General features: G+C 44.7%; 1 protein-coding gene across 4 annotated transcripts in view; it reads right to left on the minus strand.

Moving 5' to 3' along the window:
* The window catches only part of LOC117362823 (tetraspanin-15-like), a 297,713-nt gene that overhangs the window by 29,060 nt on the left and 247,782 nt on the right, over nucleotides 1–20,871 (minus strand). For all 4 annotated transcript variants that reach the window (XM_033949841.1, XM_033949840.1, XM_033949842.1 and 1 more), the window contains one exon: nucleotides 590–706. In XM_033949841.1, coding sequence (XP_033805732.1) covers nucleotides 590–706 — 117 coding nt within the window. The remainder of the gene's footprint in view (nucleotides 1–589; nucleotides 707–20,871) is intronic.

Raw genomic sequence — 20,871 nt, forward strand, 5'->3', positions numbered from 1 at the left:
ATTTGGTATAGTCCTAAAATAAAGTTCTTTTTTTTTTGTTAACATTGTTAATGCAATTCTGGGGTGGGGTGAGGGAAGGGCTCGGAAATCTTGTTCATTTTTATCGGTTGTAGGACCACATCGCTCTCTTCCCCAATTGTATTTGTAAAAAAAATAAACAAAGTGAAGATTGGAAGTGTGTAGGATTTACAGTCTCCGGGCTCTGATGGAGAGATGGCCTATTGACATGACTTGTCTTCATATATTTGGCTGGAACACAAAACAGGTGGCCATCTAATCTAAAGCTAGTTACCTGCAGATTGTTATAATTCTACCCCCCCTCCTTTCCAATTATCGAGCCATGCTTTCTCACATTATACCAATGAAAGTTTTGCTTTGAAAAGGAAATGGGAATTAATTATGTTTATTCTATTCCCCAACTGCAATCTGGGCATCAGGAAAGCAACTGTGTCCAGCCTTCCTGGCAAAACATATTCTCCTTATGCTACGTGATTAGGAAAAGAAAAAAAATATTTGTAAGGTGGGAGGTGGTCAACACCAACACAGATCAACAAAACATTAGGTCACGTATGCCAAACCACTTAAATACCTGAGGTGAGAGAAACGCAAAAACGATTCCCAGAGTAGCTTCAAAGTTATCTTTAAACCACAGGCTGATGGCATGGATGCATCCTCTCACATAAATGATATCGATGAGCTCCAGGCGCTGGGGAGAAAACAAAATTCATATTCTTAGGTGAGCAGGACAAAAGAGGCCAACAGAACCCACAGTTACTCAAGATTATTCATTGTTTAACGGCCAGGCCCGTCAGAAAGATTGTGTGTGGGGAAAGGAGTCAGGCCTTCATTTCAGTCTGTTTCCTTGTAAGCTTGCAGGTGATTAAGGTCGTTTACTTGGTGCTGTTATTGACAGATATACCGCTGTTGAGCACACCTCCTCCTGTGTAATTGTTACCCATCACTGCCAACTTGTTTTTGAGCTCAGCAGGAGAGGAAAGCACAAGAAGAAAAGAAAGCAAAGAGCAAGGCCTGCATTTTAGCTCTCAAGAGGCATAAAAATGAAATCCTTTCTGTTGTTTAATCAATATAATTTTCTTCCCTACTCCACTGTAACCTTGTCCGCTATTCTGCAGCACAGTTCAAAAATCTTTAGGGAAGACTGGAGGAAGAAATCTCTTTTAGCCATTTGTATATAAAGGTCAGTTAACAGAAAGATGGCACGTTTATTCCTGAAAATTTTTGTAATCCACTTCTGGAAACCTCTGAATAGGCCTGTCTTTTATAAGATCAGCAGATTTAGTTGGTCTTATAGTTGTACTAATTTGTACATTTTGGGTTATAAAACCAGACCTTTTGCATTAAAGGACAGATCCAGTAAGTGGCACCCATAAAATAAGCACCAGGAAAAATCAGCATTTAGCACTACTCTATAAAAAAGGGTGACAGTGGAGTAGCAAGGGTGAGGCACCTGGGGCGGTGGTGCCTCCCCCCCCCGCACCTTCCTCTGCATCCTCCCCGCGCCTTCTGCAGTATCCCTGCTCCTTCTGTACCACCCCTGTTTACCTCTTTAAATTTTTGCTTCTCTGGCTCGCTGCTCACGCTGGCGTTGGCTTTCCCTTTGACATCACTTCCTGGCTCCACAACCTGGAAGTGATTTCAGAGAGGAGGCAGGCTGGTGCAAGCAGCAGGTCGGAGAAGTTGCTCGTGAAGATTTAAAAAGGTATGGGGAAGGGGAGAGGGCGCAAGTGTGGTGCAGAGGTGCTGGCGCCCCCACCAAGATGGCACCTGGGGTGGTCTCCCCCCCTTTCTATGCCACTGGATGCTTGGGATGAGTACCCTTTATAGAACAGCACCTTGTGGGTATTCGTGTGCCCAACTTTGGGCACAAGGTCCACATTAACTGAAACCTGATATAAATACTGGTGTGAAAGATGGGTGTGGATCCCTGGAATTCTGTAACACTTTTGTGAACGCCCCTGACTTGCTCATGCCCCTTTTGGGTTCTAAGATGTGGGTTCAGGTCTGTATAACATCATGTGCAGCCAGATCCTCATGGAAATCTAAATTAGTGTGAATTAACATCAATAATTGCTTGTTAATAGCCAATTATTGATTGTTAATGGCTAATTATTTAATTTATCTGCATGTGGATCTCAGGATCATGTCCAAATTTGGGTGCCAATTATAGAACCTGGGGGTGAGTGTTTAGGGGCAGAGTGTGTGCGAGTGTGGGGGAGGAGGGGTGGAAGATGTGGTTTATACATAATGAAACAGACTAAACCACAACCCCTAAGATTTCTCTCAGCCCTGGATACTGCAATCTGTGATACTTGTCCTGGGATGTCTAGGTTTCTGAAAAGTGCTCTTACTGAGCAGTGTTCCACTGGAAGGGTCAGGGGAGATCACCCCACTTTATTCCCCAGTGGTTGAGGTTCCCTTAATCAATCAACTGACAAGATATAATTATTAATTAGATTTAGTCGACTAAACACTGCCAGACTTGATTTCAGCCAGCCCTTTGAATCCAATCATCACTATATATTGAACATTACCATGAGAGCAAAATAAAGACCACAAGGTTTCTATGAGAATGCAATGCCACAATCAAAGGAAATTCCAGAAGAGATGAGAAAAATAGTTGTTGAAAAGTTATCTGTCTAGAAAGGGTTACAAAACCGCTTCTAAAGCTCTGAGTCTCCACTAAACCACAGTGACAGCCATTATCTCCAAATGGAAAAGACTTGGAACAGTAGGGAACCTTTTCAGGTGTGGCTGGCCTGCCAAAATTACTCCAATGACACAGAGAGAACTCATCTAGGAATTCCTGAAACATCCCAGAAGGACACACAAAGAAAGGCAGGCCTCTCTAGCCTCAGCTAAGGTCGGTATTCATGACTTCACAATAAGAAAGAGACTAAGCTAAAACAGGAATCACTGGAGAGTAGTAAGACGGAAACTGCTGCGATCAAAGGGTAGCATCAATACTTATCTCAAATTTGCAAGAATGCACCTGAATAATTCCTAAGACTATTGGGATAATTTTTAAGTCAAAAGTGGAACTGTTTGGAAAACACAGCTCCAATTATGTCTGGTGTAAAACAAATACAGTATTCTACATTACAATAAGAATATCATACCAAGAGTCAAACATGTTGATGGTAATATGGTGCTGTGGAGATGCTTTGCTATCTCAGGATCTGGAAAACTTTCCATTATGGAAGGAACCATAGTTTATAGTTTAGATTCTGCTTTTATTCATAGTGGACTGCAACATTACATACATAATTAAAACAATACAAACTTATCTTTCAAATGTCATATACCTCAAACCAGGCCCGAGGAGAGGGGGGTGCAGTCGGTACATCGCTCCAGGGCCTATGGAGCTCAAGGGGGTCCAATGAAGCCCAAGAAACATCACCAAAACTGAAACATGTCGTCTCGAGAAGGAGATGTCCTTACAAACTAAGACAAAGAACGGTGTGCGAACTTTTGCGCACAAGACCGTGAAGTGTTGAGTGAGCACGAAGAAATAGAAGGCCATGACAATGATAAAATACTTTTGAGTGACATAATACAGGGCATTTAAGATTCAACGAACAAAAACTTGTGAAAGTGACTATCAACGAGTGTCCTCACATGTTCATTCCTAGCTTCAAACTTATTGCTCGGATTACTCCTCTTTGCTTTCCCACCAAGTCCCAGGAGGAAGAAGAAAACGGGACACGAGCCACGTTGATTCATCAAGGACTGCAAAGAAGACTTTACAGGACAGCGAAAGAAAAAATAATTCCACAGGACCCAGAAGCAGAGTCCCCCAAGCAGGAATGTCAGTCAGGTGCTATCTCTGAAACCATGAGATGTAGAAAATGACAAGGACCCATAATGGGTTGACAGGGTTGCAAACCTGATGGTGGCAGTCATGTGTTGGCCTTTGCAGGACCCAGAAGCAGAGTTCCCCAAGCAGGAATGTCTTCCCAAGCACACATGGTGCATGAACAGATGAGATACTTTAAATTGTCTATGTCCCCCTCTCCTTTTGGGGTGCCAGACAGCCAGAGGCTTGCTAACTCTTGCGTCCAGGAGCTATCCCCCAGGAGTTTCCCTGAAGCCCTCATCTACTGCTCTGACATGTGCCAAGCGTGAAGGTTTTTTATGCCGAGCAAGGTAACCCACTCAAGCATACTGTACTCGCTTTGACATTTTCACGGTGTTGTGGGTGGTGTTCAAAGGCTTTTTCCTTCACGTAGGGAAGGTCAGAAGGTGTCTTGGATGGAGCGGCTTCAGGGATAGCCAGTGTTAAGCTCCTTCCCTCTTTATACCCTTTAAATGTTGCTCATTTAATTTGAAGGGTGTGTTGTCTTTTTTTTCAAGGGTCTCAAGCTAAATGTTTGTTTTCCACACATGGTACAGGAACAGATGTTGGTTAACTGCTCTGCCAATATCTTTCTCACTCTCTCCCACTACTGTTGATTAACTGCTCTGCCAACTTTAGCTCTCACTCCCACAGATGTTGGTTAACTGCTCTGCCAATATCTTTCTCACTCTCTCCCACTACTGTTGGTTAACTGCCCTGCCAACTGTTGCTCTCAGACCCACAGATGTTGGTTAACTGCTCTGCCAATATCTTTCTCACTCTCTCCCACTACTGTTGGTTAACTGCTCTGCCAATATCTTTCTCACTCTCTCCCACTACTGTTGATTAACTGCCCTGCCAACTGTTGCTCTCAGACCCACAGATGTTGGTTAACTGCTCTGCCAATATCTTTCTCACTCTCTCCCACTACTGTTGGTTAACTGCCCTGCCAACTGTTGCTCTCAGACCCACAGATGTTGACAGGGCTGTATGAGAATTTAACTCAGATGGATCCTAGCATGGGGGAGGAAAGCATTAGGATCCGTCAGAGTTAAATTCTCATACAGCTCTGTCAGAGCCAGAGACTTAAAATGGCAGGGACCTGAAAAGTGGCGCGGAACGTGGATTTTTAAAGACCTGCGGGCTTAGATCCGGGAGGTCCGTAAGGTCTGTGTTTTACGGTTACGGGACCAAATTGCGTGAGACAACGGCGCGCCGACAACCGAGCGCAAAGTTGACAGCGCGCCAATGAGCATTCCATTATATCTAAACATACCCACATAAAAATATAAGCATCCCCAATCTAAACAATTCATAGTGAATTTGGCTGATTTTTAAACTTCTATCCTCGCTTTTGTTCCGATTGTGAAGCACGCGGTCGGCGCGCGCGTGAGCACCGCAAATGTAAATATGTAAATATCAACATACCCTATATAAACTTTATAATCAATCGCGCTGAGTTTTATGATCATCCCCTCCCTTTTCTTGCGCACCGCAAATGTAAATATGTAAATATCAACATACCCTATATAAACTTTATAATCAATCGCGCTGAGCTTTATGATCATCCCCTCCCTTTTCTTGCGCGTGAACCGGACCGATTGTGAAGTACACGGTCGGCGCATGCGTGAGCACCGCAAATGTAAATATGTAAATATCAACATACCCTATATAAACTTTATAATCAATCGCGCTGAGCTTTATGATCATCCCCTCCCTTTTCTTGCGCGTGAACCGGACCGATTGTGAAGCACGCGGTTGGCGGCGCGCGCGTGAGCACCGTAAATGTAAATATCAACATACCCTATATAAACTTTATAATCAATCGCGCTGAGTTTTATGATCATCGCCTCCCTTTTCTTGCGCGTGAACCGGAAATATAAATATCAACATACCCAATATAAATGGTTCCTAGTCAGTTCATCCACAGTTTTATAATCATACCCTGCCTTTTGTTGCGCGTGAAGCGCAAATATAAACATACCTGTAAATGAAGAAACGTGGAAGTATGTTCACTCTCACCAGAGGCGAGAAAAATCCGCGCAAGACAAATATTCGTTATAGATCAAGTACTAGCAAAACCAGATCTTTACCTATAACGGACACGGTCAGGCAGCGAAAGGAAGGCGGGCTGTTCGGAGGACATATATAATGTGGAAACGTAACCATAGTAACGAAAATGCATTCACGTGACTTGTATTTAAATGCTGTTCGTAGAATACATATCATGAGATAACATAACCATGGTAACAAAAATGCATTCACATGACTTATATTGAAAACGCAAAGAGTCAAGGGAATCATACTGACCACACGTTGACGTGATGACGTGTTCACGTGCTGTACGTGCGCATGTCCTTTGATTGGCAAGCGGCCTCTAGTGGCGCGCTGAATTGTCATGGCGCTGAGTTATCTTGCGCGCAATTGTCTTGCGCTGAGTTGTCGCTGCGCTCAATTGTCTAGCGCGCAAATGTCTTGCGCTGAATTGTCTTGGCGCTTAGTTGTCTTGCGCTGAATTGTCTTAGCGCTGATTTGTCTGCGCGATTTTGTCTGCACGCGATTGTCTTGCGCGTTTTTGACCTGTCACCTCAAAGCCCTCTCCAGCCTATCCTCAACTAAATGTCCATATACAGGACACAGACCATGTAACATAACATAACCCTTTATTTATGAATTGCAGATATTTTGTGATCCTATGTGATTTACAAAACATTAAACCAGCACATTAACTGTTGAATTTAAAATAAATTAAAACCATATAATTATTTTCCAATTTACTAAATAAATAAGTTTTCATTATTCTTCTAAAATGATGTAAGAGAATAATAGTGAAATTAACGGTCAGTCACTCTGAGGAAAGAGGAATTTAGCAATAATGTGCCACAGTTTGGTCCTACAATTTTGTAAGTAATGTTGTGGAAAGGCAACCGAAACACCCCTGTGTTTTCAAAAAAGTTCTGTGATACACTAGCCTCTGAGGAACAGGTAGTGTGGCTATGGGAGAGGACCCATGCCCAAAAGAATAGCAAGGGAAGAGGCTAGATAGACTCAAAAGAGGAGGTAGTACTACATGGAAATGTGTGTGCAGCATAAAGCAGGGTCCAGCTATCCATGTCCAACTTGTTGCCTATTAATTCTCTTATTCTATGGCACATGCTGTATCCAGGAAAGAGAGAGGCATGCCAAACTACATGTGAGCCCAGTAAGGAAGTTTTGCACATCTATTATTTATTTATTTAAAAAATTTCTATACCGCCAGAAACTCTGAGGTTTACAAAAAGCCACTGCTGGTGTTTCTTTTTGCCACGAGCAGTTGCATACTTGGCTTGACTGCCATCCAGGGTGCAGCACCCACTCTTTTGGGCGGAACACCCCTTTCCTCCAGGTAGCAGGGGTGGGGGTGGGGGGTGTGCATGGATCTGTTGCAGGGTCATTGTCTGCATGTGTGCAGATGTTGGATCTGCCAGTCCCTTGTCCTAGAACTGGAAATTGATATCAGAGGGGGCAGGGTGGTTGATGTAGCTAATGGCTACGCACATGTGGACTGTGGACCCATGGCTTCTTTGTGCACCCCTTACTGCCTGCACCCCCTGCCCTCAGTATGCCACTGGCCACGAGGTCTAAGAGCAGAGCCCATATCTGAAGGCATACCAGTATGCGAATATATATAGGTTTAGGAAACACTGATTTAGTATTAAAACATTTGAATTGCAAAATTACAGAGTGGTACAACATAGTGGTTAAATATTTCAGTGCACAAACCAAGAGGGAGTGATCTCATCTGATGTTCACCAAATACAGTAAAACCTTGGTTTGTGAGCATAATTCATTCCGGAAGCATGCTTGTAATCCAAAGCACTCGTATATCAAAGCAAATTTTCCCGTAGGAAATAATGGAAACTCAGACAATTCGTTCCACAACACAAAAACTTTAATAATACTGTACTGTATAAAATAAAAAGGAGAAGGACGCCGAGCTGCCAGAGGAGGAGGAAGAGGAGAAGAGCCGCAGCCTGAGGGGCTACCCGGTGCCGCTGCTGCTTCCAGGGCTGGGCTCGGTACTGCTGCAGCCCACCGCCATCGCCTTCGAGGTGCAAGAAGCTGGCATGGCGTTGCTGTGTGAAATAGAAGCAGCAAATCTGCAGGCGGTGTTCACCATGCTTTCCCAGGTCTATAACAGTTGTGGTGGAGAAAGAGTGTCAACATCAATGAGTTTGTGTCAGTGTCCAGATCCAAGCACATTGCTGAGATTGTGGGGCAGCAGAGTACTTACATCTGTTCATGGAGAAGAACCAGTTTTTGGGCACGTATGTTGTACGCGCTTGAACTGCATGTAAATTGTGCGTGATATGCTCAGCGATGTGACGTGACTATATTGTGAATACTTGACGTTCTTGTTTTGCAAGCCAACATTCATTTATAGAGTTAAAATTTAATAAAATGTTTTGCTTGTCTTGCAAAACACTCGCACACCAAGGTTTTATTTTACTTAGATTAGGTGATGTCTAATGCCAGAAGTACACTGGGATGCACACTGAGAGAAATAACCAGAGGGAAAAGGAAGTAATATTGGTTCAGTATAAGACACTGGTGAGATCTCACTTAACAGTGTTATTCACAGTTCTGGAGACCATACTTGTTGAAAAATAAAACCAGATGGCAGCTGCTAAAATGATCACAGCCTTCATCACAAAACATATGAACACAGTCTTAAAGATCTAAACATTTGTATATCCTGAAGGAAAGAAGAGACATATAGGGAGAAATTCTATAAATGGTGTTCAAATTTAAACACAGAAAAATCTGGCACTGAGTGGCATTCTATAATGGGTGTTCCAGGATTTTAGCCCTTTATAGAACAGTAAGATATACTGGAATCACATTCCAACTTTAGTCATGAGGGGTTACACCAACTGAAACCAGGTATAAATCCTAGCACACAAGTGAATCTCCCCAAAATCTATTAATACTGAGTGCATTTTAAGGGACTGCCCCTGACCCACCAATGCCCCTTCCTGGTCACGCCCCTTTGCAGATCCATACAGAAACATGTGGAGGGGCATAATCAAAAGAAACGTCTAAGTCCGTTTTGGGCCTAAGTCGCTAGTCACCCAAAGTCGGCAGTGTCTAAAGTCCATTCCCGAAAAATATGTCCAAAATATTTTTCTTTTACGAAAATCGTCAGTATACATCCAGCCGTTTGTTTGGCCACACAGCTAAGACATCTGTCTTTATACCCCATTCTTGTCCAAAAATTAATCCAAGTCAAAAACGCCAAGAACAAGACCTTTTGTTGCGTGCGTTAAAAACGCTAGCACACCTTAGTAAAAGGAGCCCTAAGTCTAGACTGGCCCACGTCCCACCCTCATCACTCCTCCTAAAATGCCCCTTTTCGCTCTGAGCGTACAGCAGCACTGAAAAGTTCTAAGTCGTTTTTAAATACCTCTAAAACCCAGTTCGATTATCGGCATTTGGATGTCTTGTCTTACTGATCGTCCAAGTGCCGATTTAGGCCGGTTTTTAGACGCTGACCTGACCAGAGAGTACAAGGGGCTGCTGCGGGAGAACACCGAGCTGTGCTGGATGATGGCATTGCTGCAGGCACGCCATCTGCGACCAGGAGAACCAGGCCTGCATGCTCTCCCCGTCGCCGTCCCCCACCTCAGGACCATCCCGCAAGCACGGCCAAGTCTTGCACTCACTGCAGCAAGTACGGCTCCGCGTAGGGTCTGAGCCTGAAGTGTGCCTGCCGCCGGAAGGAGCATTTGTCCGGGCAGAGAAACAGGCTTCGAATTGCCACTAAAGGACTACATCTATTCTGCAGTCCTGTGCATCCTTTAACATTACTCCTCCCTTCACTAGGGAGAGAAGTACGCTTGGTAACCTGTGCTACCAATGAATTCACATTTGGCTGGACAAGTAACTGCTAAAATTCAGGAGCCGTAGGGTGAAGCTTTGTCATCATCTTAGTAACCCATAGGGAGACCTAAGATGTCTCCCAGTGTTCCAATTAAGGAAGTGAAATCAGGATGTGAGGGGAAAAAGATGGCTGAGTCTGGGAAGTACTCATAACAGAGCACTGTGTAGCAGATGCCTCTGGAGAATCCAGTTTTAATTCTTGCAGTGTCTCAGTAATAAGTTCCAACAAGACTGTCGACAAACAGACGGCGTACCATCGGGTCCTTCCCCTGGTCCAGTGCTACTACTGTTTCTGGACTCACAATCTCCGTCCAGGCCTCCAAATCACCCACAAGGAAAGGTTCACGCTGGGATAGCAAAGGCATAGCTTCAATCTCCCCAGTCCTTATATGACTGGGCTTCTGGACTCTGCCCAGGAAATCTTCTGGAGGGTGTGCATTTGAAATGGACAAACCCCTTTGCACAGACACCGGCGCTTCTTCCACTGGAGCCTGGTAACCCTAACAATTTAAGTAGGTCTTTCACATTAGGCCTGAGTAGAGGGCCCCAAGGACCTTTTCAGGGCTTCCTCTTGGGTTCCATGGCATCCACGCACCTATGCTTCACCTGATCGTTATCCAGAGGATCTAGAGGGGGATTTTTTCCTGGACAATGGAGCCATCTGCGATTCCTCAGCCCTGGAGGTACCAGGTAGGTACTGAATCAGTGACTTTTTCATATAATTGCAATGTGAATAGCAATAGACAAGAATGAATTTACAGCACCACTCTAGCTTTTCCTGGCTAGCTTCCACTCCCCTGATCACCAGGTAATTGTCTCTGAGTAGTGAAGCTGTCTTCATCCTAAGTTTATTTATGTCTCGAAAAAATTGTCTGGATTTAGAACATGAGGATGGGGAGAAGACATGCCAAGAAAGAAAGAGCTTGCTGAACTGAGATGTTACAAAGGATCTGGTGTATGTTGTGGGAAGCACAGGCAGTGTAGTTGGTGCTGGGCTTGCTGGCAGGATGCCCAGTCATAGAACACTGCAGGCGACATGTTAGAATTGAGAAGCCAGTGCCAAGCAAATCCATTTTCCCTCTGCCCTCTCACTTCATTCACTTTATTGTATTTCTAAGCATCATTGAGGCAGTTTTCAAATTTCCTGCGTAGGTGCAAATCCTGTGGGTATTTTGTATCTATAGCTCTTGAACCGAATACACGTTCTCTTTGAAACTTGGCTAGTATGCAAAGTCCCCATGGACCTTTGCACCTGCTTTCTGTGCTGAAAAATAATTATATTTGAAAATACAATTTATGCTTGTTATTTTTCAATCCTGCTCAAGAATGTTCCTATATGTTAATAAAATATGCATTGTTAAATAGCACATGTGGTGGTACTCGCATTTATTGACAGGTGGGATGCATATAGGATTTTATCCACATAAATTGCAGAAGGGGGTTTGTCTTCTTACTACTAGACATCTCTATGATGCCCTACATAATTTCTGAAACTAAGACGCGCTTTAAAGTCAGTTAACCAATTAGCCCTGGAGAAGAGAGAGCGAGAGCTGTGACTGACAACAAACTGATCTACATCAAGGGCATAATAATGGGACCCATGGGGTCATACTGGACTTAGTGCTTACAAATGGGAAAGTGTATCTGATGTTATAGTAGGTGATCATCTGGCATCCAGCGATCACCACATGGTGTGGATTAATATTAAGACAGGTGTAGAGAGGGCTTAGTTGAAAGTGAAGGTTCTAGACTTCAAAAGAACTAACTTTTTTTTAGATGGGAGACTATATCAAGTAGTTGTCTGGATGGGAACATCTGGAAGAAGTAGGAAAGCCATGGGCAAAACTGAAAGGAGCTATTGTAAGGGCAACAAACCATTTTGTAAGTAAAAGTACAAGGAAAATAAGGCTGCTTTGATTTTCAGAAGTAATAGCTGAGAAGGTAAGTGTAACTGGAGTACAAGGAAAATAAGTCTGCTTTGGTTTTCAGAAATAGTAGCCGAGAAGGTAAGAAAGAAAAAAAATACTACATTTGGAGAATTTACAGGGGAGAGGCAGGAGGGAAATGCTGAGGGTTGATTGGGGGGATGGACCAATGCACGGAGCCTGTGAGCTGCAGTGAGATCAGAGAGAAAAGAGACACAGTCTGCAGCAGGAAGCTTGGGGGAAGCTACCGGTACATATAATAGCAGCTCTATCATTAAGAGCCCCAGAACCGTCATTGTGAGCTAGAGGAGTGCAGAGAGTTTAAGGCAGCATAATTTATTGCTGAGGAAATGGTTTTTAGCTGTTGGGTGTGGGTTTCTCTGTCAGCTCTGGAGTTGTGTGTGTGTGTGTGTGTAAGGTGTGCATATTTTTAAAATAATAATTCCTATAAATGTTGGATTTCATGAGAAATGCTGCAAATTAAACCTGCTTATGGGCTGATGAGCTGAGATGTATAATGAGAAGGCTGTGAGGGACATTTCTAAATTAAGTTTGGAGTTATATTTCAAAGGAAAATTGATGAGAACTTTTAAAGTGTGTTTCAGAATTAAAACTGGCTTTTTGTGACTCCTGTTGCTGAAAAAAAGTATTACCGTATTTTCGCGGATATAACGCGCGCGTTATACGCGTTTTCACCTACCGCGCATACCCCTCGCGCGTTATATGCCTGAGCGCGGTATACAAAAGTTTTTAAACATAGTTCCCACCCCGCCCGACGCCCGATTCACCCCCCCAGCAGGACCGCTCGCACCCCCACCCCGAACGACCGCTCGCACGCGCTCCCACCCGCTCCCGCATCCACGATCGGAGCAAGAGGGAGCCCAAGCCCTCTTGCCCGGCCGACTCCCCGACGTCCGATACATCCCCACCCCGGCAGGACCACTCGCACCCCCACCCCGAAGGACCGCCGACTTCCCGACAATATCGGGCCAGAAGGGAGCCCAAACCCTCCTGGCCACGGCGACCCCCTAACCCCACCCCGCACTACATTACGGGCAGGAGGGATCCCAGGCCCTCCTGCCCTCGACGCAAACCCCCCTCCCCCCCCAAAGACCGCCCCCCCCAAGAACCTCCGACCACCCCCCCAGCCCAACCCGACCATGTGCCTCAGGCCGCGCCCCCAGGTGGGACCTAAGGCTCCAGGGCCTATTCTGATTGGCCTACGCTCCTTAGGCCCCACCAGTAGGCGGAGCTTTAGGACGGATGGGCCAATCCGGCCTCATTCCTTCGTTGGCTGCCTGCCGGACAGGCGGGTTTGGCTCCCGTCTGTCCGGCCAACTACCAAAGGTACGGGGAAGGGGGGTGGGGGGGTCGTGGGGGTCGCGGGTCGGCTGGGGGGGCGGTCGGAGGTTCTTGGGGGGGGGGCGGTCGTTGGGGGGGGGGGGGGGTTTGCGTTGAGGGCAGGAGGGCCTGGGATCCCTCCTGCCGGTAATGTAGTGCGGCGTGGGGTTAGGGGGTCGCCGTGGCCAGGAGGGTTTGGGCTCCCTTCTGGCCCAACTACACAAAGGTACGGGGAAGGCGGGTGGGGGTGTCGTGGGGGTCGGCCAGGGGGGTCGCGGGTCGGCTGGGGGACGGGCGGAGGTTCTTGGGGGGGGGGTCGTTGGGGGGAGGGGGTTTGCGTCGAGGGCAGGAGGGCCTGGGATCCCTCCTGCCCGTAATGTAGTGCGGGGTGGGGTTAGGGGGTCGCCGTGGCCAGGAGGGTTTGGGCTCCCTCCTGGCCCGATATTGTTGGGGAGTCGGCGGTCCTTCGGGGTGGGGGTGCGAGTGGTCCTGCCGGGGGGGGGGGATGTATCAGACGTTGGGGGGAGGGCATCAGGCTTTCAGGATGGGGACAGACCTTCAAGGGGGGACAGGACTTCAAGGGGGGACAGTGCACGGAAAGTCAGGGGGGGTGAACGGAGAGTCGGGACAGCGCACGGAAAGTCAGGGCAGTGCACGGAAGTCAGGGGGGGTGAACGGAGAGTCGGGACAGCGCACGGAAAGTCAGGGCGGGCGAAAGGAGCGTCGGGCATCATGCGCGGTATACCCGTGAGCGCGGTATACAAAAGTTTTTGTACATATCATCGTGATTTCTGCGCGCTATACCCGTGTGCGCGTTTTACACGGGTGCGCGTTATATCCGCGAAAATACGGTAAGTATTGGGAAATAGAGAATTGTGGTAGAAAACTGGAAAGCTCTCCCGGAATTCAAGACAAAGTTGGACAAGTTCCTGCTCAAATGGAAAGTACACAGGCGAGGCTGGGCTCATTTAGAGCAGTGGTCTTTGACCTAGGGGCTGCCGCGTGAGCGGACTGCTGGGCACGATGGACCACTGGTCTGACCCAGCAGCGGCAATTCTTATGTTCTTATATACCGCCTATCAAGATTATCTAAGCGGTTTTACAATAACTCTCAAATTTAATTTTTTGTTGGTTTTGCTCCATTTAGTGTGCAGGAGCTAAAAAAGTTTGAGAGACACTGCACTACAGTAATGGACACATGCGCTATCTGCTGTAGGGCCCACGGGAATAAAATGGGTTCTATGGCAGACAACACACTCTATTAGTAAAAGACCCTTTTAAGACATATTTCAACTTTACACAGAGCTTGATGGCTTGATTTCAGGTGTGCCCTGAGACACCGGTAAGGAGAAGAGGCACGGGCTGAGTGCTTATAGAATATGCCTCTTGCGGCGAGAGGCATGTCCTGTATACAGTCAGCCGGCGCCGCTAACTCTTCTTCTCGCCATCTCTCCTTCTGTCCCCGCACCTCCCCTCCTCCAGGACCCCCACTGCAGTGATGGGTTGAGGGTTGCGGCCAGATGGGCCTACGCGCATGGAAGTGATGACGTCACGCATGCACGTGACATCATCACGTCGACATCCGGGCACTTCCGGGTGCCTTCCGGCTGGGACACTGGATTTAGTGTGCCTTCTGGCCAAAATGTTTGTGGGACACTGGCATAAAGCATTATAATATAGCATTATATACTCTTGAAGGAAGCTGAAAACTTTCAGATTAAATGTTTTTTTCTGATGCTTCAGGACTTTATTTAGGTTTCTGTGCACTGCTCTTTGCAAGCCAATATTGTCTGTGATGTGACTTGGCAAAAATAACTGAAGAATGATCCATGTTTCTCTGCCAATTTAGGGCACTATTTCCCCTTCACCTACTGATTTCACATAAAACAATATTTTTCTTTCTTTGCAAAATACCTTCAACTCTGAACATCAAACCTGGGGCAAGCAGAATGACACACACAATAATCTAGTCCGGTAAATTGCTGATACTGAGTGGTTACATCAATATAACCAAAACAGAACAAAATGTCATCCAGATGAAACACAAAAGCATAGAGCTGAAATCTCAGAAACCCTAGGGCCTTTTAAATCATTAGGGGTCCTATTAAAGGTACCATTTCATATCATTGGTTCCATAAATAAACTTGCTTCAAAGTATAAAAAATGGAGAACAAGACCAGAATTTATCTCAACTTTAAAAATATGATCAAAAAATGCCCAGTGGCTAAAAAACTCCATAAATTGAACATCCAAACAGTAACAGCTCCAGAATGGAGTCGACAAATCCAAAAATGTTTGAAACCTCAAAAATAATGATTATAAAAAACAGAAATCAAAATAACAGCTGTAGAAGGTGGTCAGTCAGCAACTACACTCTGCGGCAATGAAGTACTTAATGAAGGAACTTCTTAGCTGCCTTTCAACAATTTACACCTTCTAACAGCTCCCAAAATTATCCATATCACATTGGAAAGCAATCAGTTATTCAAAACAAATCTCAGTCACCTATAAAACATCCTGTTTAAAGCCTACCATAAGGACAAATATTCATGTAATACACTATTTATGTTTATTACAGTACCTAATATACCATCATTAATATTGCATCAAAGTGGTTTACAAAATAAACCATCAATATAAAATAATAAAATTAACAATCTAGAGGAAAAGAAAAAGAGAAAAAGGGCAGGCAGGAAGTTCTCCCGCTGAATCATAGCAGTCACTAATCTCCTTCCTTCCATCTTCCCCAATCAGAAGAGGCACAGGAAAAGTAAAAGATTTTAAAGCAAAAGTGTGTTTCTTTGTGCAAATACTTGATAAGTAAGTTACTTAGCGACACTGTCAAATTACATAGAATGATGGGTGATCTCAAGGTATGCTTTAGAATAGTGGTTCTCAACGTGGCACCTAGATGGTAGCAGCAGAAAGAAGCTCCGCAGAGGACCTACAGAAAACCAGCTGAATATCACCCTTTTGGGGTAATTCCTCTCTGAATTGGAAAAGACAGAGCTTCTGAGGTGTGCAAAGACAGGAAACACTGAGCTCCGATGTGGCAAACACAAGGTGTGCTTGCAAAGACCCTATAGCCAGTATGGAGCAAATCTCTTCAGACTTTACCCAAAATGGAGAAGTGCAATGCTATGTTCACAGTATTAGCTAGGGAATAGGCCCAGGAGATATCATGCATAGTTTCAACAGCCTTAGAGGATCAGCTGAACAAGCTTCAGTCTGCAGTGGACAAAATCAACGAAAATTGATTCTCATTCACAATGTCTCCCTGAGGTGGAACACTGCTTGTCTGAAAGCAAAGATGAGGCTGATGTATGACATGGAACCTTGCAAAAGGAGAATGCTGAACTAAGAGATCAAATGGAAGAACAAGAAACAGAGCTTAGAGGAACAACTTATGGGTGATTGGTTTACCGGAATCTATTTCAGACTTTGAGCTATACAAATTCTTCAGTGACTGGCTCCCAAAGCACCTAGGGCTTGACATTACTATGGTTTCGGTTTGTTACAAAATGGCTCACAGGATCAGAACACATAGGGTGTCTGACACCAAATCTCATGCGACGATTGCCCTATTTATTAACTGGTCAGCTAAAGAAGCTATCCCACAGGCTTACCGCAAGTTGGAACACCTGGATTACAAGAATTAAAGGATCCTCCTGTTCAATAATTATTCAGAATATGTGGAATCACAGCGGAAGAAGATGGCCCTTTTCTGTTCAGCCTTGCACCACAAAAACATCCGTTTCGCCTTAGCATTCCCTGTGAAATTGAAAGTATGGCACAATAGACAATCTTTAATTCTTCAGGATAAGGATGCAGCAAAAAAGTTTTGGGATGGTCTTCTTGTAGCTGATCCCACTGTACATAACCAATACCAAGGGGAGAAAGCACGAGCCAGCTAGTCTGCACAAGTGTATAATTGTTTGTCTCCAATCTACACTACTGTCTGGCATTATGCGTTTGGGATCATTCTGTGGCTATTTTGATTGTTTCCCCTTTGATAGAAGATTGTGGTCAGAGGGAATCAAGATGGTTTTGAGAATGTCTGTCCCTTGTATCCAAAGTAACTCAGGAGTCTTTCCTTCACCTTCAGTGAATCAGAACATACAGACATCATGGGAGGCCCCTACTAGGAGCTAGAACTTATGGCAGCCATATTCCTTAGCAGAATCCCTCTGTGGGATCATCCCTTTTCATCATGGAGCCAGTGACAGATTGTGACTTTTTAATGTTTTTTCAATTCTCCACAGTGCCATTGTGTGTTCAGATGTGCTAGGTTACAACATTTTGAATAATCATAGAACATGACACAACATTTCCTACTGTTGGATGGATCTTATACTTGCTAATGTTACTTATAGTAATTTTTGGCTATAACTGGTTTTCACTATATTGCTCTTGGATTATCTAATTTTTTATTACCTATATTATTAATGGACTTGCAGGCACCCTGTGGAGGGTGCAAGTGTACCCGTTTTGGACTTTGAAGGGCTTTTGATAAGGAACAGTAGAGGGGAAGAAGATTAGAGGATTGATTGGGATGGGGAGGGTTGCGGAGGGGGTTGAAAAGGTGGCGGAGGGTGAATATATGATGGTATGCATGAGTGAATGGAAGGGGGAAGGGTTTCTAGGGCAGAGAAGAACCTTAAGCAGCGATGCAGTGAGGGTTGGAGGCACCCAGGGTGGTGGCACCCCTGTGCCCTCCTCTCTGCTCCACTCCTTACATGCCAATCCCCCGCTCCTTCCATGCCCCCATGCCACACTTACACCCTCCCTTCCCACTCCTGTACTTTTTAAAATCTTCGCCAGTGTGAGCAGCTTCTCCTGTCTGCTGCTCATGCTGGCGTTGGGTTTCCCTCTGATGTCACTTCCTGGCCCCACAACCTGGAAATGATTTCAGAGGGAGCCAGGCTAGTGAAAGCAGCAGGCTAGAGTAGTTGCACGCACTGGCAAAGATTTTAAAGACATATGGGGAAGTGGGGAAGGGAGGGCACAAGCGTGGCATGGGGGGGGGGTTAAAGAGGTCCTGGTGCTCCCCCATCAAGACAGCACTGGGGGGGGGGGGGAGAGGGAGTCTGTCTCTCCTTACTATGCCACTGACCATAAGGCAAAATTCTATGTTAAAAAAAATAGGAATATGTGCTGGGGTACCTAAGCATAATAGGGATTTGAACCCATGACCTGTGGAAGATGGAAGAAGTGCCTTTAACCACTGAACCACATGAACTTCCTTTTAGGCAGGGGTTCCTGCCATGTGAGATGATACCTTAGCCATCTCAGGGTATAAAAAAAAGTTTCCTTCTGGACCCTGGAAAGGGCAAAGTGCAAATGTAAATGGCTAAGTCCACAACCCATATTCTCTTATGAAACCAAAAATAGGCTATTAAGGTACTGGGGGGGGGGGGGGGAGGGAGATTATGCAGATTTGAACCTATGACCTGTGGAAGATGGAAGAAGTGCCTTTAATCACTGAGCTACAGGAGCTTCCTTTTAAGCAGGGGTTCCTATTATTTTTTTGTGACATTCTGTCATCTAGGTGCATATTGATGATATCACAATGATGTCAAGATTGTGCATCAGACATGTCTACTTGCTCTGAACCACAGCCATTGTGAGTAGGGTTTCTCTTCTTATTTTCTTAAACTTTAGAAATGAAGTTTAGTATGCAATATATTTTATCATGTGTTTTGTCTGTCATGCATTATTAAACTTCATTTTCCATTGTTATCAAAGAGGAGTCCTCTTTGCACCAAAAAAATAGGTTTAGTATGCTTTACTTAAGTAATGCATTATTAAACATCTTTTTCCATTATTATTATTAAAGAGGAGTCCTCTATACCCCCCCAAATAGAAGCCCCATTCACCTATATGTAGATGCTTCAGCATGCCTAAGTCCATCCACCTAACTCGCGCCCAACTCACATCCAAAAGTAGACCTGGTTTTGCAACGCCTACATTTTAGGCGAAACTGTAGATGTGTTAGGACACTTGAGTGGCATGCGATTCTTTAAATGGACAGCCATTTGAAAGCCACACCCATGCCTATCCCATTACGCACAGTTGTTTCCGATGAGAATCTATGAAATTGTGGAAGCCTATTTTGTAAATCGCACACAGACTTTACACGACTAACTTTCAATTATTGCTTGTTAAAGTTGTTAATTGGCACCGGGGCATGCAGCCATGGGGAGAATGGACCAAATATGGAAGTGCAAGAATTTCTCAGTCACCATCAAACAAAGACTGATCACTGCCATTGTGTTCCCAATTGCGACATATGGCTGCAAGACATGGACACTCATGAAAGTAGATAGAAGAAAAATTGATGCCTTAGAGCTGTGGTATTGCTAGGATCACCAACAAAGATGTGTTTGATCACATAAACCAAGAGTTATATCACATTACATTAGAGATTTCTATTCCGTCATTGTCTTGCGGTTCAAGGCGGATTACAAAAGAATTACAAAAAACGAATTACAAGAAGAAGATATCCGGTAATTTCTAGAGGAGGTAAAGAGTAGATGAAGTTGCTTTGGGGAATCGGGAGGGTATTGGGAAGTGGGAAGGAGCTAGTGGTATTAAGTCGTTTGCAGGAATTTCTTGAAAAGTAGCGTTTTTACTTCTTTTCTGAATGTTTTGTAGTCTGGGATCATAAGTAGTAGATTAGAGATTTGGTTGTCGAGTTTTGCTGCTTGTGTGGCTAGGGGCCATCATATAGTTTTTTTTCCGTTTGACTTCTTTGATTGGCGGGTGTGTGAATGGAGTGAGGGTTTTCCTGTGTCTAGTTGATGTACTTTGGATGAGATGGTTGTTCAGGTAGGTTAGACTGTCGCCATTTATGGTTTTAAATAGTAGACAGTAGAATTTGAATAGTATTCTTGCTGGAATTGGAAGCCAGTGTGAGTCGAGGTATGCCTCCGTGATGTGGTCGTGTTTCCTCAATGAATATATGTCTAAGTGCTGTGTTTTGGATTGTTTGTAGTTGTTTTATCATTGTTGCTGGGCAGGGGAGGTAGAGAATGTTGCAATAGTGTAAGAGACCTAGGACTAGGGATTGTACTAAGAGCCGGAATTGTGTTCTATCAAAGAATTTTCAAATTTGTCTTAAATTTTTCATAACTGCGAATGATTTCTGTATTGTTTTATTGATTTGTGGTTGCATAGTGCTGCATCTATCTATCGTTATTCTTAGTAGTTTTAGGGTGGGTTGAATGGGGTAATTGATTGAGTTAATTTCTATACTGGTTATGTTTGGGACTTTGTTATTTTCGAGGAGGATGAATTTTGTTTTGTCTGGGTTCAGCTTCTGTTTATGATCTTTCATCCATGTTGCTACTATTTCTAGTGTTCGGTGTAGTGTGTCTGTCATAGAGGACATGGGCTGATCAAAAGGTATAAGAATGGTGATGTCATCTGCATAGCTATATGAAGTTAGGCCTAGTTTGTCCAGGCAGGCGCCGAGGGAGGCAGTATAGAGACTGAAGAGAGTAGGGGATAGTGGGGATCCTTGGGGTATGCCGTAAGGGTTGAACCAAGGTTCTGATTTTTCTTTGTCCGACTTTACTCTGTAGGTTCTGGATTTTAGGAATCCTTCAAACCATGAGTATACCTTATCTGTGATACCTACTGTGTCCAAAATTTGCAGTAGGATGTTATGGTCTACCAGGTCAAATGCTGAGGTCAGATCCAGTTGTATGAGCAGCATTTTTTTTTACTGTCTTGCTGTGTCAACAAGGGAGCCTAGTAGTGTATCTGTGCTGAAGTTGGTTCTGAAGCCGGATTGCCTGGGGTGCAGTATGTTATGGTCTTCCAGATAGTTGG

This window comes from Geotrypetes seraphini, chromosome 6 (genome assembly GCF_902459505.1).
Source record: "Geotrypetes seraphini chromosome 6, aGeoSer1.1, whole genome shotgun sequence".
Lineage (NCBI taxonomy): Eukaryota > Metazoa > Chordata > Amphibia > Gymnophiona > Dermophiidae > Geotrypetes > Geotrypetes seraphini.